Genomic DNA, 20,621 nt, shown 5'->3' on the forward strand with positions numbered 1-20,621 from the left:
ATATATATATATATATATATATATATATATATAAACAGGTAACTCTTGATTTACGCGTGTTTAATTTACGCGTTTTTGTTAATACGCGATTGAAAAAATTTTCTAATCAATTAAATTTCCGCGATCGGTTTGCTTATACGTGATTTGGCTCAACCACATTTTCAAACTGAGCGCCAGACGCAATTTCAAACCGCGCCAGAGAGTGGACAGTAACGGCGAGTGCTTGTGAGGGGTGAAAACATTGGTGTCCTGCGTTTATTTTTTTACTAGTGTTTACTTTTATACTGTGGGGTTATTTTTGATAAGTGGATTTTTGATAAAGCGGAAAATCTCAGAGGAAGATGGTGACTAACTGTGGTGTGCGTGGTGAAGGCAGTGACGCAGTGAGTCTTGTGTTTACGTATTCATTGTTTTGTTGTTTTCTCTTATTATTTTTTTGCTTTCTCTTATTACTTCTTGCTTTTCCCTTTACTTTAAATACACTTCTAGTATTTAGAATGGTAAATAATAAAAACATGTTAATCTAGCCAAATAAATATAGTATTTTCTACAATTTTTTTTTTGGACCACATCCCACATCCCCCTATTATCTATTATTTCTTATGAGAATTACAAATTTGTTTTACACAAATTTTGATATACGCAATACCTCTTGGAATGCATGTATCGCATAAATTGAGTTACCAGTATATATATATATATATATATATATATATATATATATATATATATATATATATATATATATATATATATATATATATATATATATATATATATATATATATATATATATATATATATATATATATATATATATATATATATATATATATATATATATATATATATATATATATATATATATATATATATATATATATATATATATATATATATATATATATATATATATATATATATATATATATATATATATATATATATATATATATATATATATATATATATATATATATATATATATATATATATATATATATATATATATATATATATATATATATATATATATATATATATATATATATATATATATATATATATATATATATATATATATATATATATATATATATATATATATATATATATATATATATATATATATATATATATATATATATATATATATATATATATATATATATATATATATATATATATATATATATATATATATATATATATATATATATATATATATATATATATATATATATATATATATATATATATATATATATATATATATATATATATATATATATATATATATATATATATATATATATATATATATATATATATATATATATATATATATATATATATATATATATATATATATATATATATATATATATATATATATATATATATATATATATATATATATATATATATATATATATATATATATATATATATATATATATATATATATATATATATATATATATATATATATATATATATATATATATATATATATATATATATATATATATATATATATATATATATATATATATATATATATATATATATATATATATATATATATATATATATATATATATATATATATATATATATATATATATATATATATATATATATATATATATATATATATATATATATATATATATATATATATATATATATATATATATATATATATATATATATATATATATATATATATATATATATATATATATATATATATATATATATATATATATATATATATATATATATATATATATATATATATATATATATATATATATATATATATATATATATATATATATATATATATATATATATATATATATATATATATATATATATATATATATATATATATATATATATATATATATATATATATATATATATATATATATATATATATATATATATATATATATATATATATATATATATATATATATATATATATATATATATATATATATATATATATATATATATATATAATATATTTATGAGTATATATATATATCCGGTTTAGTATATAGAGTAGTGTGCCAAAGTCCATTTTCTCTAGTACGTCTTTCGGTCTTGATCAGACCATCTTCAGGAGAAGTGATTGCAACTAGTGAGGATGCGGGCTTATATGGGCGGAAGCAGGTAGTCGCGTCAGGTAGCCAGTCAGAACCTGACGCGACTACCTGCTTCCGCCCATAATGCCCGCATCCTCACTATTGCAATCACTTCTCCTGAAGATGGTCTGATCAAGACCGAAGACGCCTAGAGAAAACTGGACACACTACTCTACCAACTAAACCGGACGCACCCTTGTGCGAAAACACAAAATACGCACTACAAAAAAGAATAATGCAGACCTCGCTGTTGACTTCAATAGTACATGCATTCAAATGGTCTACTCCCGAAATATATATATATATATATATATATATATATATATATATATATATATATATATATATATATATATATATATATATATATATATATATATATATATATATATATATATATATATATATATATATATATATATATATATATATATATATATATATATATATATATATATATATATATATATATATATATATATATATATATATATATATATATATATATATATATATATATATATATATATATATATATATATATATATATATATATATATATATATATATATATATATATATATATATATATATATATATATATATATATATATATATATATATATATATATATATATATATATATATATATATATATATATATATATATATATATATATATATATATATATATATATATATATATATATATATATATATATATATATATATATATATATATATATATATATATATATATATATATATATATATATATATATATATATATATATATATATATATATATATATATATATATATATATATATATATATATATATATATATATATATATATATATATATATATATATATATATATATATATATATATATATATATATATATATATATATATATATATATATATATATATATATATATATATATTCTACAGCATAAATACTTATATTCAATTATATAAACCATTATTTTTCTATGACAGAACACAGTTTGCTTCCAAAAAAATTAAATAACACTGAACTCAGGTGACTTGTCATTTCCTGGAGCTTTAAATAAGGTCTTACAACAAACACTCCACCTACCCAGAGTCCCAATGTCTAGCAGCACAAGGCAAAAACAGTACGTTAGTAAATCATGAACTTTTCTTCCACTCTTATCTTCAATTTCATACCTATTATTTTCTCTACCTGTACAGTAATTATGTGAAAAATGCTGTTTCTTTTATTAAACATACTCTTTTATAGTAATTATGTGAAAAAAGCTGTTTCTTTTATTAAACATACTCTTTCATAATATACCACTCTTACATGTAAATGGGATAACTACCACAGATATAAAATGTTCTCATTCTGTATCTCAAAGTGTATGTATTAAAGTGATGTAACAGTCACAAAGATTCACTTGAGTTTTGCCAGTATTAAATGTTAATATTACCTTAACAATTTTACTCATATTGCATCAAACACTCTGCATTGTTAATTTCTTAGTAAGCCTCTGATAATGATTAATCTTTTGAGCTAACCAACTAATTCTACAGGTTGTACTGATCCCTGACCAGTAACCTACTGTTACACCACCTATACTATAAATTCCCACACAGCTAGTTAGAGGTGTTAATGAATGTTTGATGGTGGTAGAACGTTAGATTACCTACTGAGGATAGAGATTTTCTAAAATTTAGAAATATGGTTATTTTTTCAAGCCTCATGGACAAAGAATAGCAGGAAAATGAGTGTCAATAAGTTTATGACTCAACCATTCCAAACATGGTTTTAAATTACAAATAATTAAGATGCAAGAATAATAGAATAATAAATAGTTGTGTTCATTGTTACTGTCTGCTCTCATATATCTTAATCATATATCTATAATTTCTACCTGATATTTCCCTAAAGTCTAAAAAGTGGGTGAGGCCAGAACATTTTTTTTTTTCTTTTTTCTGTTATGGCTTATAGCACCAGTAGGTATACTTGAAGAGTGGGTATGGGGAAGTGCTGTTAAGCTTCCACCCATTAGTGGCACAGGCAATTTTATTTATAATGGCACCCATATTAGGGACCATATCACCACCCAAGCACATCTTTGGTGTAACCACCTAGAACCTGGTTATCATGGCGAAATGTAGTTAACTTTAAACCACTCGACAAATGGCAAAGTTTCAAGGCGGTACATGGTGGGATTCGAACCTACACATGGATGTCTGTCCAATACCACCTTATCGATTACACCACCACTTTGTCTCACCATTAGAATTAATTACAGACAAGGGCTTCTTAATCCCAACCATTCATTCCTTACAGCCACCTTTCACAATCATTACACAAAAACAGCCTGTTGTTAACAAAATCCCCTGATTCAAGAGTGTATTTACAAAGCACAGTGACCTAAACTCTAGAAAATTGATGGTCTCCTGCAAAAAGAAAATAGAAGTTGCATGTTACCTCTAATTGATTACTTTTATCTCACAACAAGCAACTGCAAATGCACTAAGTTGTGTTGAATATCAGTATGTACTAAGAAATTAAATAAAAACAACTATATCAGTGGCTGGTCAGCAGCTGACTATTTTGACAAAGTAAAGGTCACAAAGAAACAATTCATAGTGGTAGGACCACAGACAAAGCCATGGAAGAAAACACATATAAGTTTTCTAAAATGAAAGGCATCTAAAAAGAAAATTTTCAGGCACTGAGATATTTCAACAAAAATTATGTTCTACTTTTTTATTCAAACTTTTAAAATAAAACTTAATTCTACTGTGGCAGCAATAGAAGTGTTTTGTTTCTTTTGGGTGATAGTGCAAGGCTTGTTTCCCTTGCTGATTCCCTCTCTCTGGAGGATGCTTTTTTTTTTATGCAAGAGGGGAAGCTTGCCAAGAAAAAAATAAATAAATAAAAAAAATAAAAAAAAAACATTGAAGCACCACTCTAGACTGGCACAAAAACTTACGCAAGCATTCAACCAGCAGTCTTATAAATATGAAATAGATTTACTGACCCCTACCCCTGTTGGTGAGTCCTTGTGATATAGAGGCTGTGTCCAGGTGGAGGGAATCTGTCTTGGTCTGTGGAATATTGTGATAGATGCGTTTGTAGTGGTTGTACACAGCCACACTCAACACCTTCTTTGCGCGTTCCTGACCTACTACATGTTTGTCTAGGAATTCATAGATCTGAGGAAGAAATATAATACATCTATGGATTACTTATGCATTAAAACATTACTTACACAATAGATTTTTATACAAAAAACATGTTAGCAAAATATTTGAGCAAGAGAATATTTTGATTGATAACAAAAATGTTTGTTTCATCAATATCTGAGAAGCACATTATACAACAAAATACATTAAAATTCCCAGCCAAGATCAATAGAATTTCTTATGTCAGATGCAAACCTTCTTTGGAGGTGGAGGAGGCGATCTGTGGCTAAAGGAAGTCTTTGCATCATCTCTCTTTTCTTTCTTCTTCCTCTTTGAATCAACTTCTGACAGTACAACAAAGAAGTGGTGACACTTCTCACATTTCACAAACCTTGTTGAAGCTGCATGGAATAGAAATAAATCAGTAACAACGGTAGTGGTTTTTTTTATATATCCAGACATGCATTAAAAAATAAAAGAAACTTTAATTACAAATTTTTTACCTGATTATTGGAATATGTTTTTTACTAAATAATCCCTTCATTCCAACAGCAAGACTAATGTAAGTACAGATGAAGAAAAGTACTAGTTAGGTGAGAATAAAAATGACCTGGAAACTTACACACAAATGTTTCCACATGAATGCAAGGATCTCCACATTTGGGACAACACAGCTGGTTCTTCTCATTCTTGTTCTTCTGAGCATCCTTATCTCCATTTCCATTGTCCCCACCTGAGCCATCTGATGGAGGCCCTGTGGAGGAAGACTGCAAAAAGGTGGGGCTGGAGCTCAATGGACGTACCACTAGCAAGGTTTTCCCTTTCACCTGGTGTCCCCACACCCTTGAGCACATAATACCTGAAAGTAAGGTACATCTTTTAAGGTTTGCATATATAAATAAGAAACTGAAACTTTTGTTTAACATACGTATAATAAATGTATTAAACATAATGAGCATCAATTTTCAGTGTAGGTATCTGTATGTGAAACACAACCATGGATCTGAACTAAAGGAATGAGGCAAGTGCCACACACACACACACACACACACACACACACACACACACACACACACACACACACACACACACACACACACACAACACACACACACACATTTATAGATATGTAGACTAAAGAAAAGAAATACAAAGAAAGTTAGTAAGAAAATGAAAATTAGTTATTTTACAATGTCAATGGCTAAAGAAACAAAGAATCCATTACCATGTTTTCTTGTATTTTATGCTCATATTTTTAGTTTTGTGACAAACTTGCATTAGAAAAACACTGTTCTCTATATAGATACCCAATTATTTACCACTAGATCATCCTCAGTGTCAAGAAGACCTTGCACAACTTCAGCATGGTATCAATTTTTCTCAAAGACCTCATATGAAATCTTTATTTGGTAGTTTATATCAATTCTACCAGAGTAAAATAAAGATTACAGGATATTGTGTCTACAAAGTGCAAAAGAATATTGTAACATGTCTATGAGATGAGATATATTGAGACATCACTCACTTAACATAAAGAGAAAGTAAAACGCTATAAAAGAACACAGTAATATTCTACCTAAGGGTAATGTTGAACTGAAATCTTGCTTACTTCAGTCCAAATTTCCTTTTCTCAAAAAATTAAGAGATTCACATTTATCCCATTAATACTTGTACAGAGGATCCTCATGATTCGACCGTTCAAAGTTCGAATTACGTATCGCCAATTCGAATACCCAATCCCCAAGGTTCGACCAACTGACTCGCCAATTCAACATTCATATCTCACACACCACCCACCCGGTCAAATCCGCCACCAGCCCAAATTCGCCGCAAACCTGCCAGGCGGAAGTGTAAACCAACACTACCCTGTCACACTAGCACTTCTCCGTCAACTTTTTCTGTCAACTTTTGTCGACACTGGTCGCCACACACAAGCTCACTTCCACCTTTGTTGGGTTTGTCAACTGTAAATAAACATGGCGGCCCCTTCATCTCTAACAAGCCATTGCTATTTTTTCGTTGCTATTTTTGGCCTTTAATGCTCTCTATGAGAAACTCTTCAGACAGCTTTGTCCACTCATAAACAACAGAGCTGCTCATCTTAGCCAGTTGTTCCTTGGAGGTTCTGCCTTGGAACGTCACAGTCCCAGAGAAATGTAAACAAACAACTGAACTACTTTTCACTGTTAGGCTAGGACAAAATATATAATATATATATATATATATATATATATATATATATATATATATATATATATATATATACAGGCAACCCCCGTTTAACGAAGGTTCACACAACGAAATTTCGCTACAACGAAGGTTTCGTTTTACTACCATCTGCTCGTTTAACAAACACCAAACTCGCTTTAACGAAGTTTTATCCAGGTAATTTTTTCCAAATTTGAAAGCCCCACCATATCATGCAAGCTGACAGGCTTTTGAATACACCAGGAGCTGCTGGTACTAAGGCCTGCCTCAGGAGAAATCCTGAGACACCTGTAGAATAAAGATCAAGATCAAGCCTCTCGTGGACAACACAGGCGCTGCCGATACAAAGGCCTGACTCAGAAGAAATTCTGCGTCACCTGTAGCATCAAGATCAAGATCATGCACACCACTCACTCCCCAGTCAAAACATAACAGCGTCACCAGCAGCTCATCTTCCCTAGTTCAACTTACCACCAAAACGCCCTGCAATGTGGCCTAACGTTCCTAAGAAGACCAGGAAGTGTCTTACTCTCGAAGTGAAGCTGGGTATTATTCACAGACAAGAGAGAAGCCAGAAAACTAATAACATTGCTTGCCACCATCTTGACTCCATCTACTGTCTACTATTTTCAAGTCAGCAGACTCTATTAAGAAGGCTGGTGAGACCGCATCTTCCTTGAAAGCTAAAACTCGTGACTCTACAATGGATAAATTGGAAAGCCTTGTGGAAATGTGGTACATAAGTTTTGTATGCGGTACCATGATGCGCACTTTGTTTACATTCCACAGGTTGCCGGTTAGTGTATTTCCCGTTTCACTCTCCCTCCCTTCATAAAGTTAAGATCATCAACATTATAAAGTTACGTTCATACATACATTAGTGTACATTATAATGACTTAAATTAAACTATCTAAATGTTTAACTTAATAATTTTTACTTTCATTAAACCTTTTACTGTACTATGATGCACTCTCGCTTTGCTTACTCTCAATGGAAGTTCAAATCAGGGGTTAAACTTGTTATAATCGGTTAAACGAAGTTTCGCTTAACAAAGTGTTTTTAGGACGTAACCCTTCGTTAAGCGGGGTTGCCTGTATATATATATATATATATATATATATATATATATATATATATATATATATATATATATATATATATATATATATATATATATATATATATATATATATATATATATATATATATATATATATATATATATATATATATATATATATATATATATATATATATATATATATATATATATATATATATATATATATATATATATATATATATATATATATATATATATATATATATATATATATATATATATATATATATATATATATATATATATATATATATATATTTATACATTTACATCTACAGGCAACCCCCGCTTAACAAACGGGTTACGTTCCTAAAAAAAACTTTCGTTAAGCGAATTTTCATTAAGCGAACCAATTATAACAAGTTTAACCCCTGACTTGAACTTCCATCGAGAGTAAACAAAGTGAGAGTGCATCATAGTACAGTGAAAGGTTTAATGAAAGTAAAAATTATGAAGTTAAACATTTAGGCAGTTTAATCTAAGTCATTATAATATACACTAATGCATATATGTAAGTAATTCTATAATGGTGATGATCTTAAATCTATGAAGGGAGGAAGAGTGGAGTGGAAGAGACACTAGCTGGCAACCTGTGGAATGTAAACAAAGGGTGCATCATTGTACCACATACAAAACTTATGTACCACATTTTCACAAGGCTTTCCATTTTATCCATAGCAGAGTCACGAGTTCAGATGGTTCTTTTAGCTTGCAAGGAAGATACGGTCTCGGCAGCCTTCTTAATAGTCTGCTGACTTGAAAATAGTAGAGACAGTAGATGGAGTCAAGATGGTGGTGAGCAATGCTATTAGTTTTCTTGCCTCTCTCGTGTCTGTGAATAATATCCAGCTTCACTTCGAGAGTAAGAGACTTCCTGGTCTTCTTAGCAACGCTAGGCAACATTGCAGGGCATTTTGGTGGCATGTTGATTGAGGGAAGACGAGCTGCTGCTGACGCTGTTATTGTTTTCAACTAGGGGGAGTGAGTGGTGCGTGTTTTGTCCATGAGAGGCGCTGGTATATTCAAAAGCGGCGGGGCTTTCAAACTTGGAAAAAATTACTTGGATAAAATTTTGTTAAAGCGAGTTTGGTGTTCATTAAACGACCAGATGGTAGTAAAAGGAAACATTCGTTGTAGCGAAATTTCATTGTGTGAACGTTCGTTAAGCGGGGGTTGCCTGTACACTGTACTTATCAAGATTCTATTGATTTGAGATTATAGCATCATTCTAATCAACAAAAAAATTTATTTTATTATAAAAGTGTTAATTAGAAATCATAGATCTTAATTTGACTAAAAATTGACAGTAGAGGAAAACGGTGTGTTTCGTCTGACTCAAAACAACGGAAAGCCACCTCCAGCCCTAGCCCTAAGAAGCATAATTTCCTCCTTTTCAAAGATAAGCTTGAGCTTATAAGAAAGTGTGAGGCAGGTATAGCTTACAGTGTCGTTGCAGCGCAAATGGTTGTCCCTAGATCAACAGTATCAACAATTTGGAAGAACAGGGACAAGTACCGCAAGACCGCTGCAAGTGTTTTTATTTCCAAAAAATGTACTGTACAGCACCCTAATGTGTTTAATAAAACAAGTTAGATATAAACGAAGCCTTTAATAGTACTGATTTAGTCTCAGTTAGTGTTTTTTAGAGGTTATAGTGATGTCTTGAGGCTGGAGGTTGGTCCCTTTCCCCCCTTATTCTTAAGTACCTTATGGGAAAAACTATTTCACGATTCGAATAAACATTGATTCGACCGATGAAAAACTAGCCTAACCCCGTCGAATTGCGAGGATCCCCTGCATGCTTTTTAAACCCAGGAAATTGATTAGTATGATTGGGAACTCAGCAAGACTAGATGAGATGGATTTATTCAGTGATATGTTAGCAAAAAGAATGTTTAATGAGTGATTGTACCAAGACATTTACTTGTATGTCCCACAACCAAGGTCAACACTTCATAGGGAGGCAGTGGTGTAGTGGATAAGGTGGTGAGTGTGGGATCAAGCAGATATCCACGCATAGATTCAAATCCTACCATGTAGTACCGCCTTGAAACTTTATCATTTGTCAAGTGGTTTAAAGTTATCTACATGTCATCATGATACCTAGGTTCTAGGTGGTTACACTAAAGATGCACTTGGGTGGTGATATGGGTCCTTATATGCGTACCACTATAAATAAAATTGCCTGTGCCATTAATGGGTGGAAGCTTAACAGTACTTCCAATACTCTTCAAGTTACCTACAGGTGCTATAGGACAGGACATAAAAAAATAAATAAATAAATAAAAATACGCTGTCACCTCACACCGTGGCTACCCAGATCCAAGCTCACTGCAGATAGGATACTGATGATTTCACTATTGCCAACAATAGACCTCATAGGTGCCTAAACAACCTAAAATTTATGTAAAAAAGAAATGGCATTGAAATACAACATTTCTCAGAGTCTAGAGCCAATGGCACTTGACCATACAGACAGTTTTGGGTGCTGTCCTCTTCAGAGACAGCTGGCCAAACTAAATAACAGGAGTGGGTCAGAGTTTCATGATGTCTCTGTGGTTACCTGATCGATGTTTTTACAGAGACTATATGAGGAAGATGTTAGGTGAGGCCAAGAACTTGATCAAGCAAGAGGAGAATGATTAGATAGGAAGAAGCAAAATGTATTCTACCATAGGGGATGTTCTCATATGGAATAATGTATTCAAAAGACAGACAGTCAGACATCTTAAAAGGCAGATAGATAATCATAATTAAACTACTTACTACACTAATAAACGGATATATACCACATATATACCACAAGGAGTTATTTGATATCCTTGGATATCACCAATATCTTTCATGCTATGAATAAAAAATACATAAATAAATATCTCTTTTAATTTTACTCACCATTTTTACTTATAATCTGAGAATTCTGAACAGACAGCAGCCGTCGAAGGGACCTTGCTCCCCACCTCACACTAGACATGGTTCTGCCTGCTTCTTGCTGATTTAGTGCACGTCAAAGGAGGAAAGTGGTTCCAAAATAAATCCAATCTGTAATAAATAAAAACTGAGGATAAAGCTTTCAGCTTTCTAAATGTTAAAACATAATAGTTGCTCCATCCATATTTTGCAAAAATAATGGAACCACAGTACTTAGAACTTAATGATCATTAATTAGATAAATCAATAAAACAAACATACCAATGGCATGATTTCCATGGACAAATAACTTTCAAGACATGGAACACCCAGATTAGGTCCAAAGTTTTGGATTTATACTCGGTTCACAGTCAACTGTTTTGCCATGACATGGCAAAGTATTGTTAAATTTTTCACATCATTGCACTACTGATCCAGAAGATAAGTTCTGTAACCCAATACTAGATACCACAAGAAGTAATCAGTACAAGACTGTTCATGTGAGAACACAATTAGTAGATACACATATGCAAACAATTCTTCAGTGTCAGAAGAATTACCCTTTGGAACTTTCTTCCTGCTCATCATAGTGACCCTATATGATTTATTTATTTATTTGTTCTTTTATTCAATTATTTATTCATATTTCATATTTTTCATTTATCTATTTTATTTCATTTGATTTTATTTCTAATTATTTATTTATTTATTTCATTTCTCATTTTATTTTATCTTTATTTATTTTTATTTTTTATTTTTATATATATTTTTTTTTTTTTTTTTTTGCTGCTGCACACAACACACTATGCAACTAATTGTGAAGTTATTGCACATAATTGCTGGGCCCCTGAGTGAAAGAATCAAGAAGGGCCACTGCAGTCACAGGCTATCTTGACCAACTATCCCATGGACAAGATATACAAAAAAGAAACTACAAAAGATGGAAAACGGAATATCAAGCAAAACCTTTCCATATAACAATCTTCCAGTTTCATTTAACAAAAGGAAATCTTATGATCATCAGAGATAGTCAATGGAAAATTTTCAACACCAATTCACAAAACACAAGAAAAACATATTTACTAAGATACCACCAATAAGATGATAATTACTGCAAAATGGAAATTCCACAGAGGTATTCCAATACTCAATTATCTTACCTATGTGTTGTTATAAAAAAAAAATAGTAAATGCCTGCCAATAAGCTGCTTATCCCATTACTGGCAAACTTGACAAGGTGTGTGTGTGTGTGTGTATATATATATATATATATATATATATATATATATATATATATATATATATATATATATATATATATATAACCAGTAAAAAATAATCCCTCAATTACACAACAAAAATTTGGCTTCTTCCCACCAAGGCCATAGAGTACTTACTGCAATGAGTAGAAACTATGAATAGGTTTCATATTAAACACACACACACACACACTTAAGCTTCATACACTTGTTACTACCGGTACCACCAACACCACGACCACTTACTAGTTCCGTTACGTAACTAAATTATGGTTTGTATATACTTAACCCTGCACATAAGAAGCAAAAAGACCATTAAATTAACACTTCAGGGGGATAAACAATGGAGAATGGTGAGAGCACAGTAAAGCAGGGTCAAGCAACCAGCTCAATGCATATAGCAGCTCAGCACGTACACAAATGAGACTACCGTCAGCTGATCAAAACAATGTCACCACAAGTGTTACCACTACTCATATTTCTTTCCGTGGCGAATTAAATACATTTTCCTAGCACACACATAACACTGGACTTGATATATAGCACATTTAGTTATACAAAGTAATGATTCTAAGACATATAGCTTTCATCCAGCACGTACCCTGTTCCCACTACAAACACTGGCTCAACAACTGCAGCAGCAAGGCACGAGTCACCGAGTGGCGAGTGTTTCACTGCCAGGCGCCAGCTGCGGCCACCCTGCAGCAACTCTCATTATTTCTGCAAACAGAAATTATCCTTGACTACGATCTATCTTACCTATGCCTTTCGATTAATTTATATTGTTTCAATATGCTTGTCTTCATCAATAGTTGAAGTAGGTAAAAGTCAAAACGAGTAGCCGAAAGTTGTTACAACATATTTTTACGCAAGTGGTATCGTCAACTCAGGGTAAATCTATAGAACAGCAACTCCTTACATATTCTTTTCTATTACCCCTTCCCCAACAAGCTTGGGGCACTAGGGCTGGGGAATCGGGGGTTTTGTGGGGGGGAACCAAAAGAGGCGAGATATGGCGATCTAAAAAAATGTAAGGAAAAACCTAACCTAATGTTAACTGGGGCTGTGCCCCGGACCCCCCTACAACACTAACCTAACCCTAACATAAACCTAGCCTTACGTAACCTAACCTAGCCGGGGTGGCTGCGCCCCCTGCAACACTAACCTAAACCTAACCTAGCATATCCTTGCTTTGGGGCAGCTTCCCTCCCCCCACACCGGTTCTCTTATAGCTTGACACAATATGCCCTACCTCTACCAATACCCCTCCTCACAATACCTTAATGAAAGGATGAAGGTCCTGGCTGGTCCTCTTCTCCATTGTACACTGACTTGCATCACAGGAGCGATGATTTCCCAGTAATCAAATTCGCAACCTTTACAACTAATGTCCCTGGTGGCCATGGCTCAACTGCGCACACAGATCTCTGTGCACCTGTCTGCCCAGCTGTGCCCCGCCTACGAATACATATAGCAAATTCCCATTGGTGCAGCTTGTGGTGTTAAGAGGTGGTGGCACGTCATTGGACAAAAGAACTATAGACACAATAAGAATCCTATTCACCAGTTACCCACAAATCCAGGGTATGAACAACAGACAGTCACTTCCTGTTACCCACAAACCCCAGATATATACAATAGACAATAGCAATGTTTACTGTTTGGACTTAGACTCCGAGTGACGTCTCTAATTTCAGTGAGGCAATGTGACATAACCGTGTGTGACCCCCAAACAAGACCACAAGGTTCGTGTTCTCCATTAACTACTCATCATTTTGTGTTATTATTGCATGGATTAGAGAGGAGGTCCTGTTCTAAAGATTTATGACTTTGTCGTAGATTTCTACATCTGTAACCAGATGCTAGGCCTGGAAAAATCTGTCTGCAGAAGGGTTGAGCTTGCTAAAACTTTTAAAAAGAATAATAGAAAAATACTAATAACACAGAAATGCACATTTATCCACATCTGTTAGTATCTTCAACCACATTTTCAAATGACAAAAGTTGTGCATCTGTGTGTGTTTCACTGTTTGATCTGCTGCAGTCTCTGACGAGACAGCCAGACGTTACCCTACGGAACGAGCTCAGAGCTCATTATTTCCGATCTTCGGATAGGCCTGAGACTAGGCACACATCACACACCGGGACAACAAGGTCACAACTCCTCGATTTACATCCCGTACCTACTCACTGCTAGGTGAACAGGGGCTACAAGTGAAAGGAGACACACCCAAATATCTCCACACGGCCAGGGTGGTGGTGGTGTGTGTGTGTGTGTGTTTTGGTTATAAATTAAGTTAAGTTTGAGGGGGGGGAGGGTAACCGTGAATGAGTGAATGTAAGAAGTTTAGAGGAGTGAGAAGAGTAAAGGAGAAAACGTGAAAGTAAATGAAAGATTGAGAGTGGGGATAGGAATGAGTGAGCGTGGATGACAACGCTAGGATGAGAGAGAGAGAGAGAGAGAGTACTGGCTGGAAGGAAGTGGAGGAGGATGGGGGAAGCTAGATAGATACATAATTAAGTGAGTTCAAGGAAGTGGAGAGTTAGTGGGGAAGAGAGGAAGTAATGGATAAAAGAAGTAGGCTACTCTGTTTCCTGCCCGCTACTCCTATTTATATCCACGATCTGAAACCGATACATTGTTTAACACACACACACACACACACACAATTTCCCTCAGCTCACATTATCTTTCATTTTCACATACACGTTGGCATTGGATATAGGGAAAACACGGTAATCCACAGAAACTTTCACGCCAACTAACTCATTAGAACGTATTTATGAAAAAAAAGCATTGTAGCTCACGCGTTAGTTTGCTGGCAGCAGGAGCAGGCAATAATGGTTGTACAGGCGCCCCTCCTTCACTGCTATCGTTCAGGGGCCACGGAGGGTTGTCACATAGGGGCGAAAGGCGGGGAGTGGCACTTAAGGGTCGTGTGTGGTCGTCGTGGAGGATGGAGCAGTTTAATCGATCTGAAAAAAAAGTAAATAAATGTGATGTAGATAGATGGACAGAGGACTGAAAGGAGAACTGGGTAGGAAGTTAGGAACTTAAATTATTCGTAGATTATATAGGATCAAAGTGGGATTATTGTAGCGGTCTGAACACTGAATTTTAGCCTCGTACATTTTATTGACATACAATTTCATCATATAGTATTGCAGAAAACATTATAAATGTCGAGTAATGCAATTGATGTCTCCGAACTCATTAAAAAAAAAACTGTGTGTGTGTGTGTAAGGAAAAAAAATGTAAAACCTTCAACAATATCAGTATCCAAACTCTCTCTCTCTCTCTCTCTCTCGTTACGCGTAGTCGTGCATGTTCTAGCGAGAGGCTTAACTCGCTTGGCGAAGTAATAAACTTTTCGGGCAAATATTTAATTAAAGAAAATAAAAATAGTGAAATTAAAACGAATAAATGGTGTGCTACCCCAGTGTTTTAAAAGGCGACTTGGATTATCGATACTCATGACATGCAGGAAAAGTCACGTGAACGATGGATAGCACGTGACGCTCGAGTTATTTTATCTCGCTAGCTCTTCTGGGGAGACGAATCAGTCGAGTCAGTGTCTTTATCCTCTGATCTTTGGACATCTTTAGAAGAACATCTAAACATGTACGATCGCACATTTGTGACTACCTTGTACATCTCTTTGTTCCTGTGGGGATATCTCAAATTCCTGGTTTATAACGACTGTCCACAGACCCCGAAAGACCTACAGAACGCCATCCGAACTGGAATAGCCAATACATAGCTCAACATGTTGGAGAGAGTAGACCAAAGCTTCCGAAATCGTCTGAATCAGTGTATTGACAATGGAGGTGGACATTTAAAAGATATTGTCTTCAAAACAGTGTAAAAGTAAATCTCCCATGTTGTGTGAAAGGCATAAAAGAAGAAGAAAGAATTGTGAAGTGTGAACAGGTTTTTACTTCATTCTCAAATCGGGAAATATCCACGCCCCACCCTGTATATATATATATATATATATATATATATATATATATATATATATATATATATATATATATATATATATATATATACACACACACACACACACACACACACACACACACACACACACACACACATATATATATATATATATATATATATATATATATATATATATATATATATATATATATATATATATATATATATATATATATATATATATATATATATATATATATATATATATATATATATATATATATACATGTATATATATATATATATATATATATATATATATATATATATATATATATATATATATATATATATATACACACACACACATACATACATATATGTCATTTGATTGAATGAGTGATTAATTGTTTGGGCTACTACAATCTCTCTCTCTGCACACATTACAGGAGTCATGGGGTAGACAAGATGTACCGCTTAGAGAGAGTCCCACCGCCGGTGCAGAGTAGCCAGCGAGTGTACCTGATACGGCCATCCCTACTGCAACTCAAAACATTGGCTGACCATGTGCATTCTGACCATGCTGCACACCCTGAGCTGCAGTAAGTGGCCTGTCTCATTTTCAACCTCATTGTATGCAGATGTAAAGAACTTGGACGAAGTTAGCCAGTCAGCATTCATATGATAGCTGTTTTTCATTGCATGCAGTCCTTTTTGCATATTGTAGTTTAGATTATTAGTGTTTTGAACAATAACTGTGATATTTCTAGGTATCTTTTGTATCAAATAAGATTTTATAAATAGAGAGTCACTTAGAAACATGTGCTGTGCAAGTTAGATACCATAATACTCAAGTTTCAATGGCCAATGACCAGGATGTATTAGTACTTTTGTGTCTACCAACAGTGTGCATGTAGTGGTGGTGCCACGGTTGGTATCCTGGGTCACAGGGTTACTGGAAGAGGAGGGCCTCTATGGTGCCCTTACCCTTCATGAATTTTGCCCTGACTTCATTCCTCTTGATGATGATTTGCTGTCACTGGAAATGACATCCTTCTTCAGGTGTGTACTGTGCAAATGCAAACTCTAAGGTTCTCTCTGCCTTTCTACTTTACACTTTATCAGTATGATAGCATCTTCATTGTCAAGAATTTTACTGTTGTCTTTTAATGATTAGACACTGTCAACAAATTGGATTAAATATAGTTCAAATATAATTTCTTGCTAATTTCATGGTAATTGCATTCATAACTTGTATCAGAAAATAGGCAGAACTCATAAGCATCTCAGTGGTTTCATCTAACCTCCAGGCATCTCCTCAAGCTAAAAGAAAATATGATAAAATAGGCAGTGCATACACTCAGCAACACACGAACTGAAAACCAGAAAGATAAGATATAATCCCATGGCTTGTCACATTCATTGTAGGTGACCTGAATAGATTTGCCATAGCATATCAAGATGACAAGTTTTTTTTAGAAGTGGACTACACAAATGGTTGTCAGGTTATGGAATCCAAAAGAGCATGATTCTAAAATCCATGTTTACTACATTTATGTATTCTCTATGATTTCTTTTTCTTATCATATGCCAAGAATGTCATTTATGAAAACAAAGAAGTCACTTGGTTTTTGTAATTTTATGCCTGGTATTTTCTCAGATATGTAACAGTGATGCACAGTCTGCCTGATCTTAGAGTGAAAAAGTCTTTGAAGATTACTGTTTAATTTTTCACTTAATTACAGAGATGCATTTCTTGAAGGGGACTTCAGTGGGTGTGTAGATGTAGCTCGAGCCATCAACACATTACAGGGACTCTTCGGTCAAATTCCATATGTACTGGCACATGGGAGAGCAGCCAAGGCAGTGGTCAACACTCTGGATCTCCTCAACAACCAAAACTCTCCCAAAAAGACAAGCCAGGTTTATCACATTAGTCTTTTTTTTTTTTTTATCATGGTTGTTTAGATATATTGGAAATTAAATTTAATTGGTGTATATTTACATCAGAGTTTTAGATCACAAAAAAATCTTCCTATGGCCTGATCATTATGTCATGAGGAATTGGGTCTTGTTCTTTCTGGGGATTTCCCACTACAAGCGCTGGCTCACTCGTACCAACACACGCCTTATGTCAGGTAGTTACTACAGGTAACTCTCGATTTACGCAATAGATGCATTCCAAGAGGCATCACGTATATCAAAATTTGCATAAAACAAACATGTAATTTTCATAAGAAACAATAGATAATAGGGGGGATGCGGGATGTGGTCCAAAAAAATTTGTACAAAATACTCTATTTATTTGGCTAAATTAACATGTTTTTATTATTTACCATTCTAAATACTAGAAGTGTATTTAAAGTAAAGGGAAAAGCAAGAAATAATGAGAAGGCAAAAAAATAATAAGAGAAAACAACAAAACAAAGAATATGTAAACACAACACTCACTGAGTCACTGCCTTCACCACTCACACCACACTCAGTCACCATCTTCCTCTGAGATTTTCCATTTGGCTAAATTAACATGTTTTTATTATTTACCATTCTAAATACTAGAAGTGTATTTAAAGTAAAGGGAAAATAAGAAATAATAAGAGAAAGCAAAAAATAATAAGAGAAAACAACAAAACAAAGAATACGTAAATACAACATTCCCTGTGGGGTCGTGGTCAAGACGGCCCCTGACCACGACGGCCTCCCACGATGGCCCTCCCCGATGGCCCCACACTACAGACCACGACAGCCTAGGCTTTTTTTTACCCGTAAGATGTTTTGAAATTATACTTGTTAATACAGCATCTTATACTAAGACAGATTGTATTAACAAATTCCCCCATCCTTCCTCACCCAGTGATAGGTACTGTACCACGTAGTACCGTATGTGAGTACGTACTTACTTTTAATCACCGCAATAATGTTATTGTGTAATGTTTATCAGTAAATTGCATACTTGTTAATACAATCTGTCTTGAATGTAAGATACTGAAACATTCCACAGATTGCAAAACACAATATTAAAACATTCGGCATTTAGCTGCAGCAAGCCAGCAACAGTCGTTGTCACCTCATAAAAAACACAATGGACAATCGCACGCCTCTTAGAAATTTTAAAATCATCTTACGGGTAAAAAAAAAACTTAAAATACATGTGTATATAACATTTTCTGCTTAGAAATACCTGTTCTCTCACCTCTTTCAATATTTACAGAAAGTCATGTTACACCCTGTATAAGTATATGCACTATATGTGCAGGGTACACCGGTGTACCAAAACGTTATGGTTTTTAACGCTTCATACTACAAAACACTATCTCAGGAATGCTGAGTTGCCATCCGCGTTAATGTATTAACATAATGAAAGGAATAGGAGGACAATAACCTAAAATTTGGTGTGGGGTCGTCGTGGTAAACATGGGGCCGTTAGGGTAAACATAAGAGGCTGTCGTGGTCTGTAGTGTGGGGCCGTCATGGTAAACATGGGGTTGTCGGGGAGGGCCGTCGTGGGGGGCTGTCGTGGTCAGGGGCCATCTTGACCAGGAAACTTCACTGCGTCACTGCCTTCACCACGCACACCAGAGTCAGTCACCATCTTCCTCTGAGCTTTTCCATTTGGCTAAATTAGCATGTTTTAATTTTTTACCATTCTAAATACTAGAAGTGTATTTAAAGTAAAGGGAAAAGCAAGAAATAATAAGAGAAAACAACAAAACAAAGAATTTGTAAACACAACACTCATTGCGTCACTGCCTTCACCACTCACACCACAGTCAGTTACCATCTTCCTCTGAGCTTTACCACTTTATCAAAAATCCACTTATCAAAAATAACCCCACATGCAGAAGAAGAT

At 33.2% G+C, this 20,621-nt stretch overlaps 2 protein-coding genes across 8 annotated transcripts in view; one reads left to right on the forward strand and one right to left on the reverse strand.

Moving 5' to 3' along the window:
- Positions 1-13,562, reverse strand: part of LOC123520460 (ATP-dependent Clp protease ATP-binding subunit clpX-like, mitochondrial) — a 29,387-nt gene extending 15,825 nt beyond the window's left edge. For 2 of the 6 annotated variants that reach the window (XM_045282710.1, XM_045282708.1), the window contains exons 1-6: positions 13,427-13,562; positions 11,552-11,698; positions 5,947-6,183; positions 5,580-5,725; positions 5,186-5,354; positions 3,265-3,279 (exon numbers count right to left, since the gene is read on the reverse strand). In XM_045282710.1, the coding sequence (XP_045138645.1) occupies positions 3,265-3,279; positions 5,186-5,354; positions 5,580-5,725; positions 5,947-6,183; positions 11,552-11,630 (646 nt within the window). In that variant the 5' untranslated portion in view covers positions 11,631-11,698; positions 13,427-13,562. Of the gene's footprint in view, positions 1-3,264; positions 3,280-5,179; positions 5,355-5,579; positions 5,726-5,946; positions 6,184-11,551; positions 11,699-13,071; positions 13,094-13,426 lie in introns of those variants that run through there. The other 4 variants (XM_045282713.1, XM_045282712.1, XM_045282709.1 and 1 more) reach the window with 3 other exon arrangements.
- A 985-nt stretch (positions 13,563-14,547) lies between these two features.
- LOC123520462 (vacuolar protein sorting-associated protein 33B-like) overlaps positions 14,548-20,621 on the forward strand; it is a 12,487-nt gene continuing 6,413 nt past the window's right edge. Inside the window, exons 1-4 of one of the 2 annotated variants that reach the window (XM_045282716.1) lie at positions 14,548-14,570; positions 17,221-17,373; positions 17,678-17,833; positions 18,517-18,694. In XM_045282716.1, the coding sequence (XP_045138651.1) occupies positions 17,240-17,373; positions 17,678-17,833; positions 18,517-18,694 (468 nt within the window). In that variant the 5' untranslated portion in view covers positions 14,548-14,570; positions 17,221-17,239. Of the gene's footprint in view, positions 14,571-16,329; positions 16,448-17,220; positions 17,374-17,677; positions 17,834-18,516; positions 18,695-20,621 lie in introns of those variants that run through there. The other variant, XM_045282714.1, reaches the window with a different exon arrangement.

Source organism: Portunus trituberculatus, chromosome 47 (assembly GCF_017591435.1).
Source record: "Portunus trituberculatus isolate SZX2019 chromosome 47, ASM1759143v1, whole genome shotgun sequence".
NCBI classification, from domain to species: Eukaryota; Metazoa; Arthropoda; class Malacostraca; order Decapoda; family Portunidae; genus Portunus; species Portunus trituberculatus.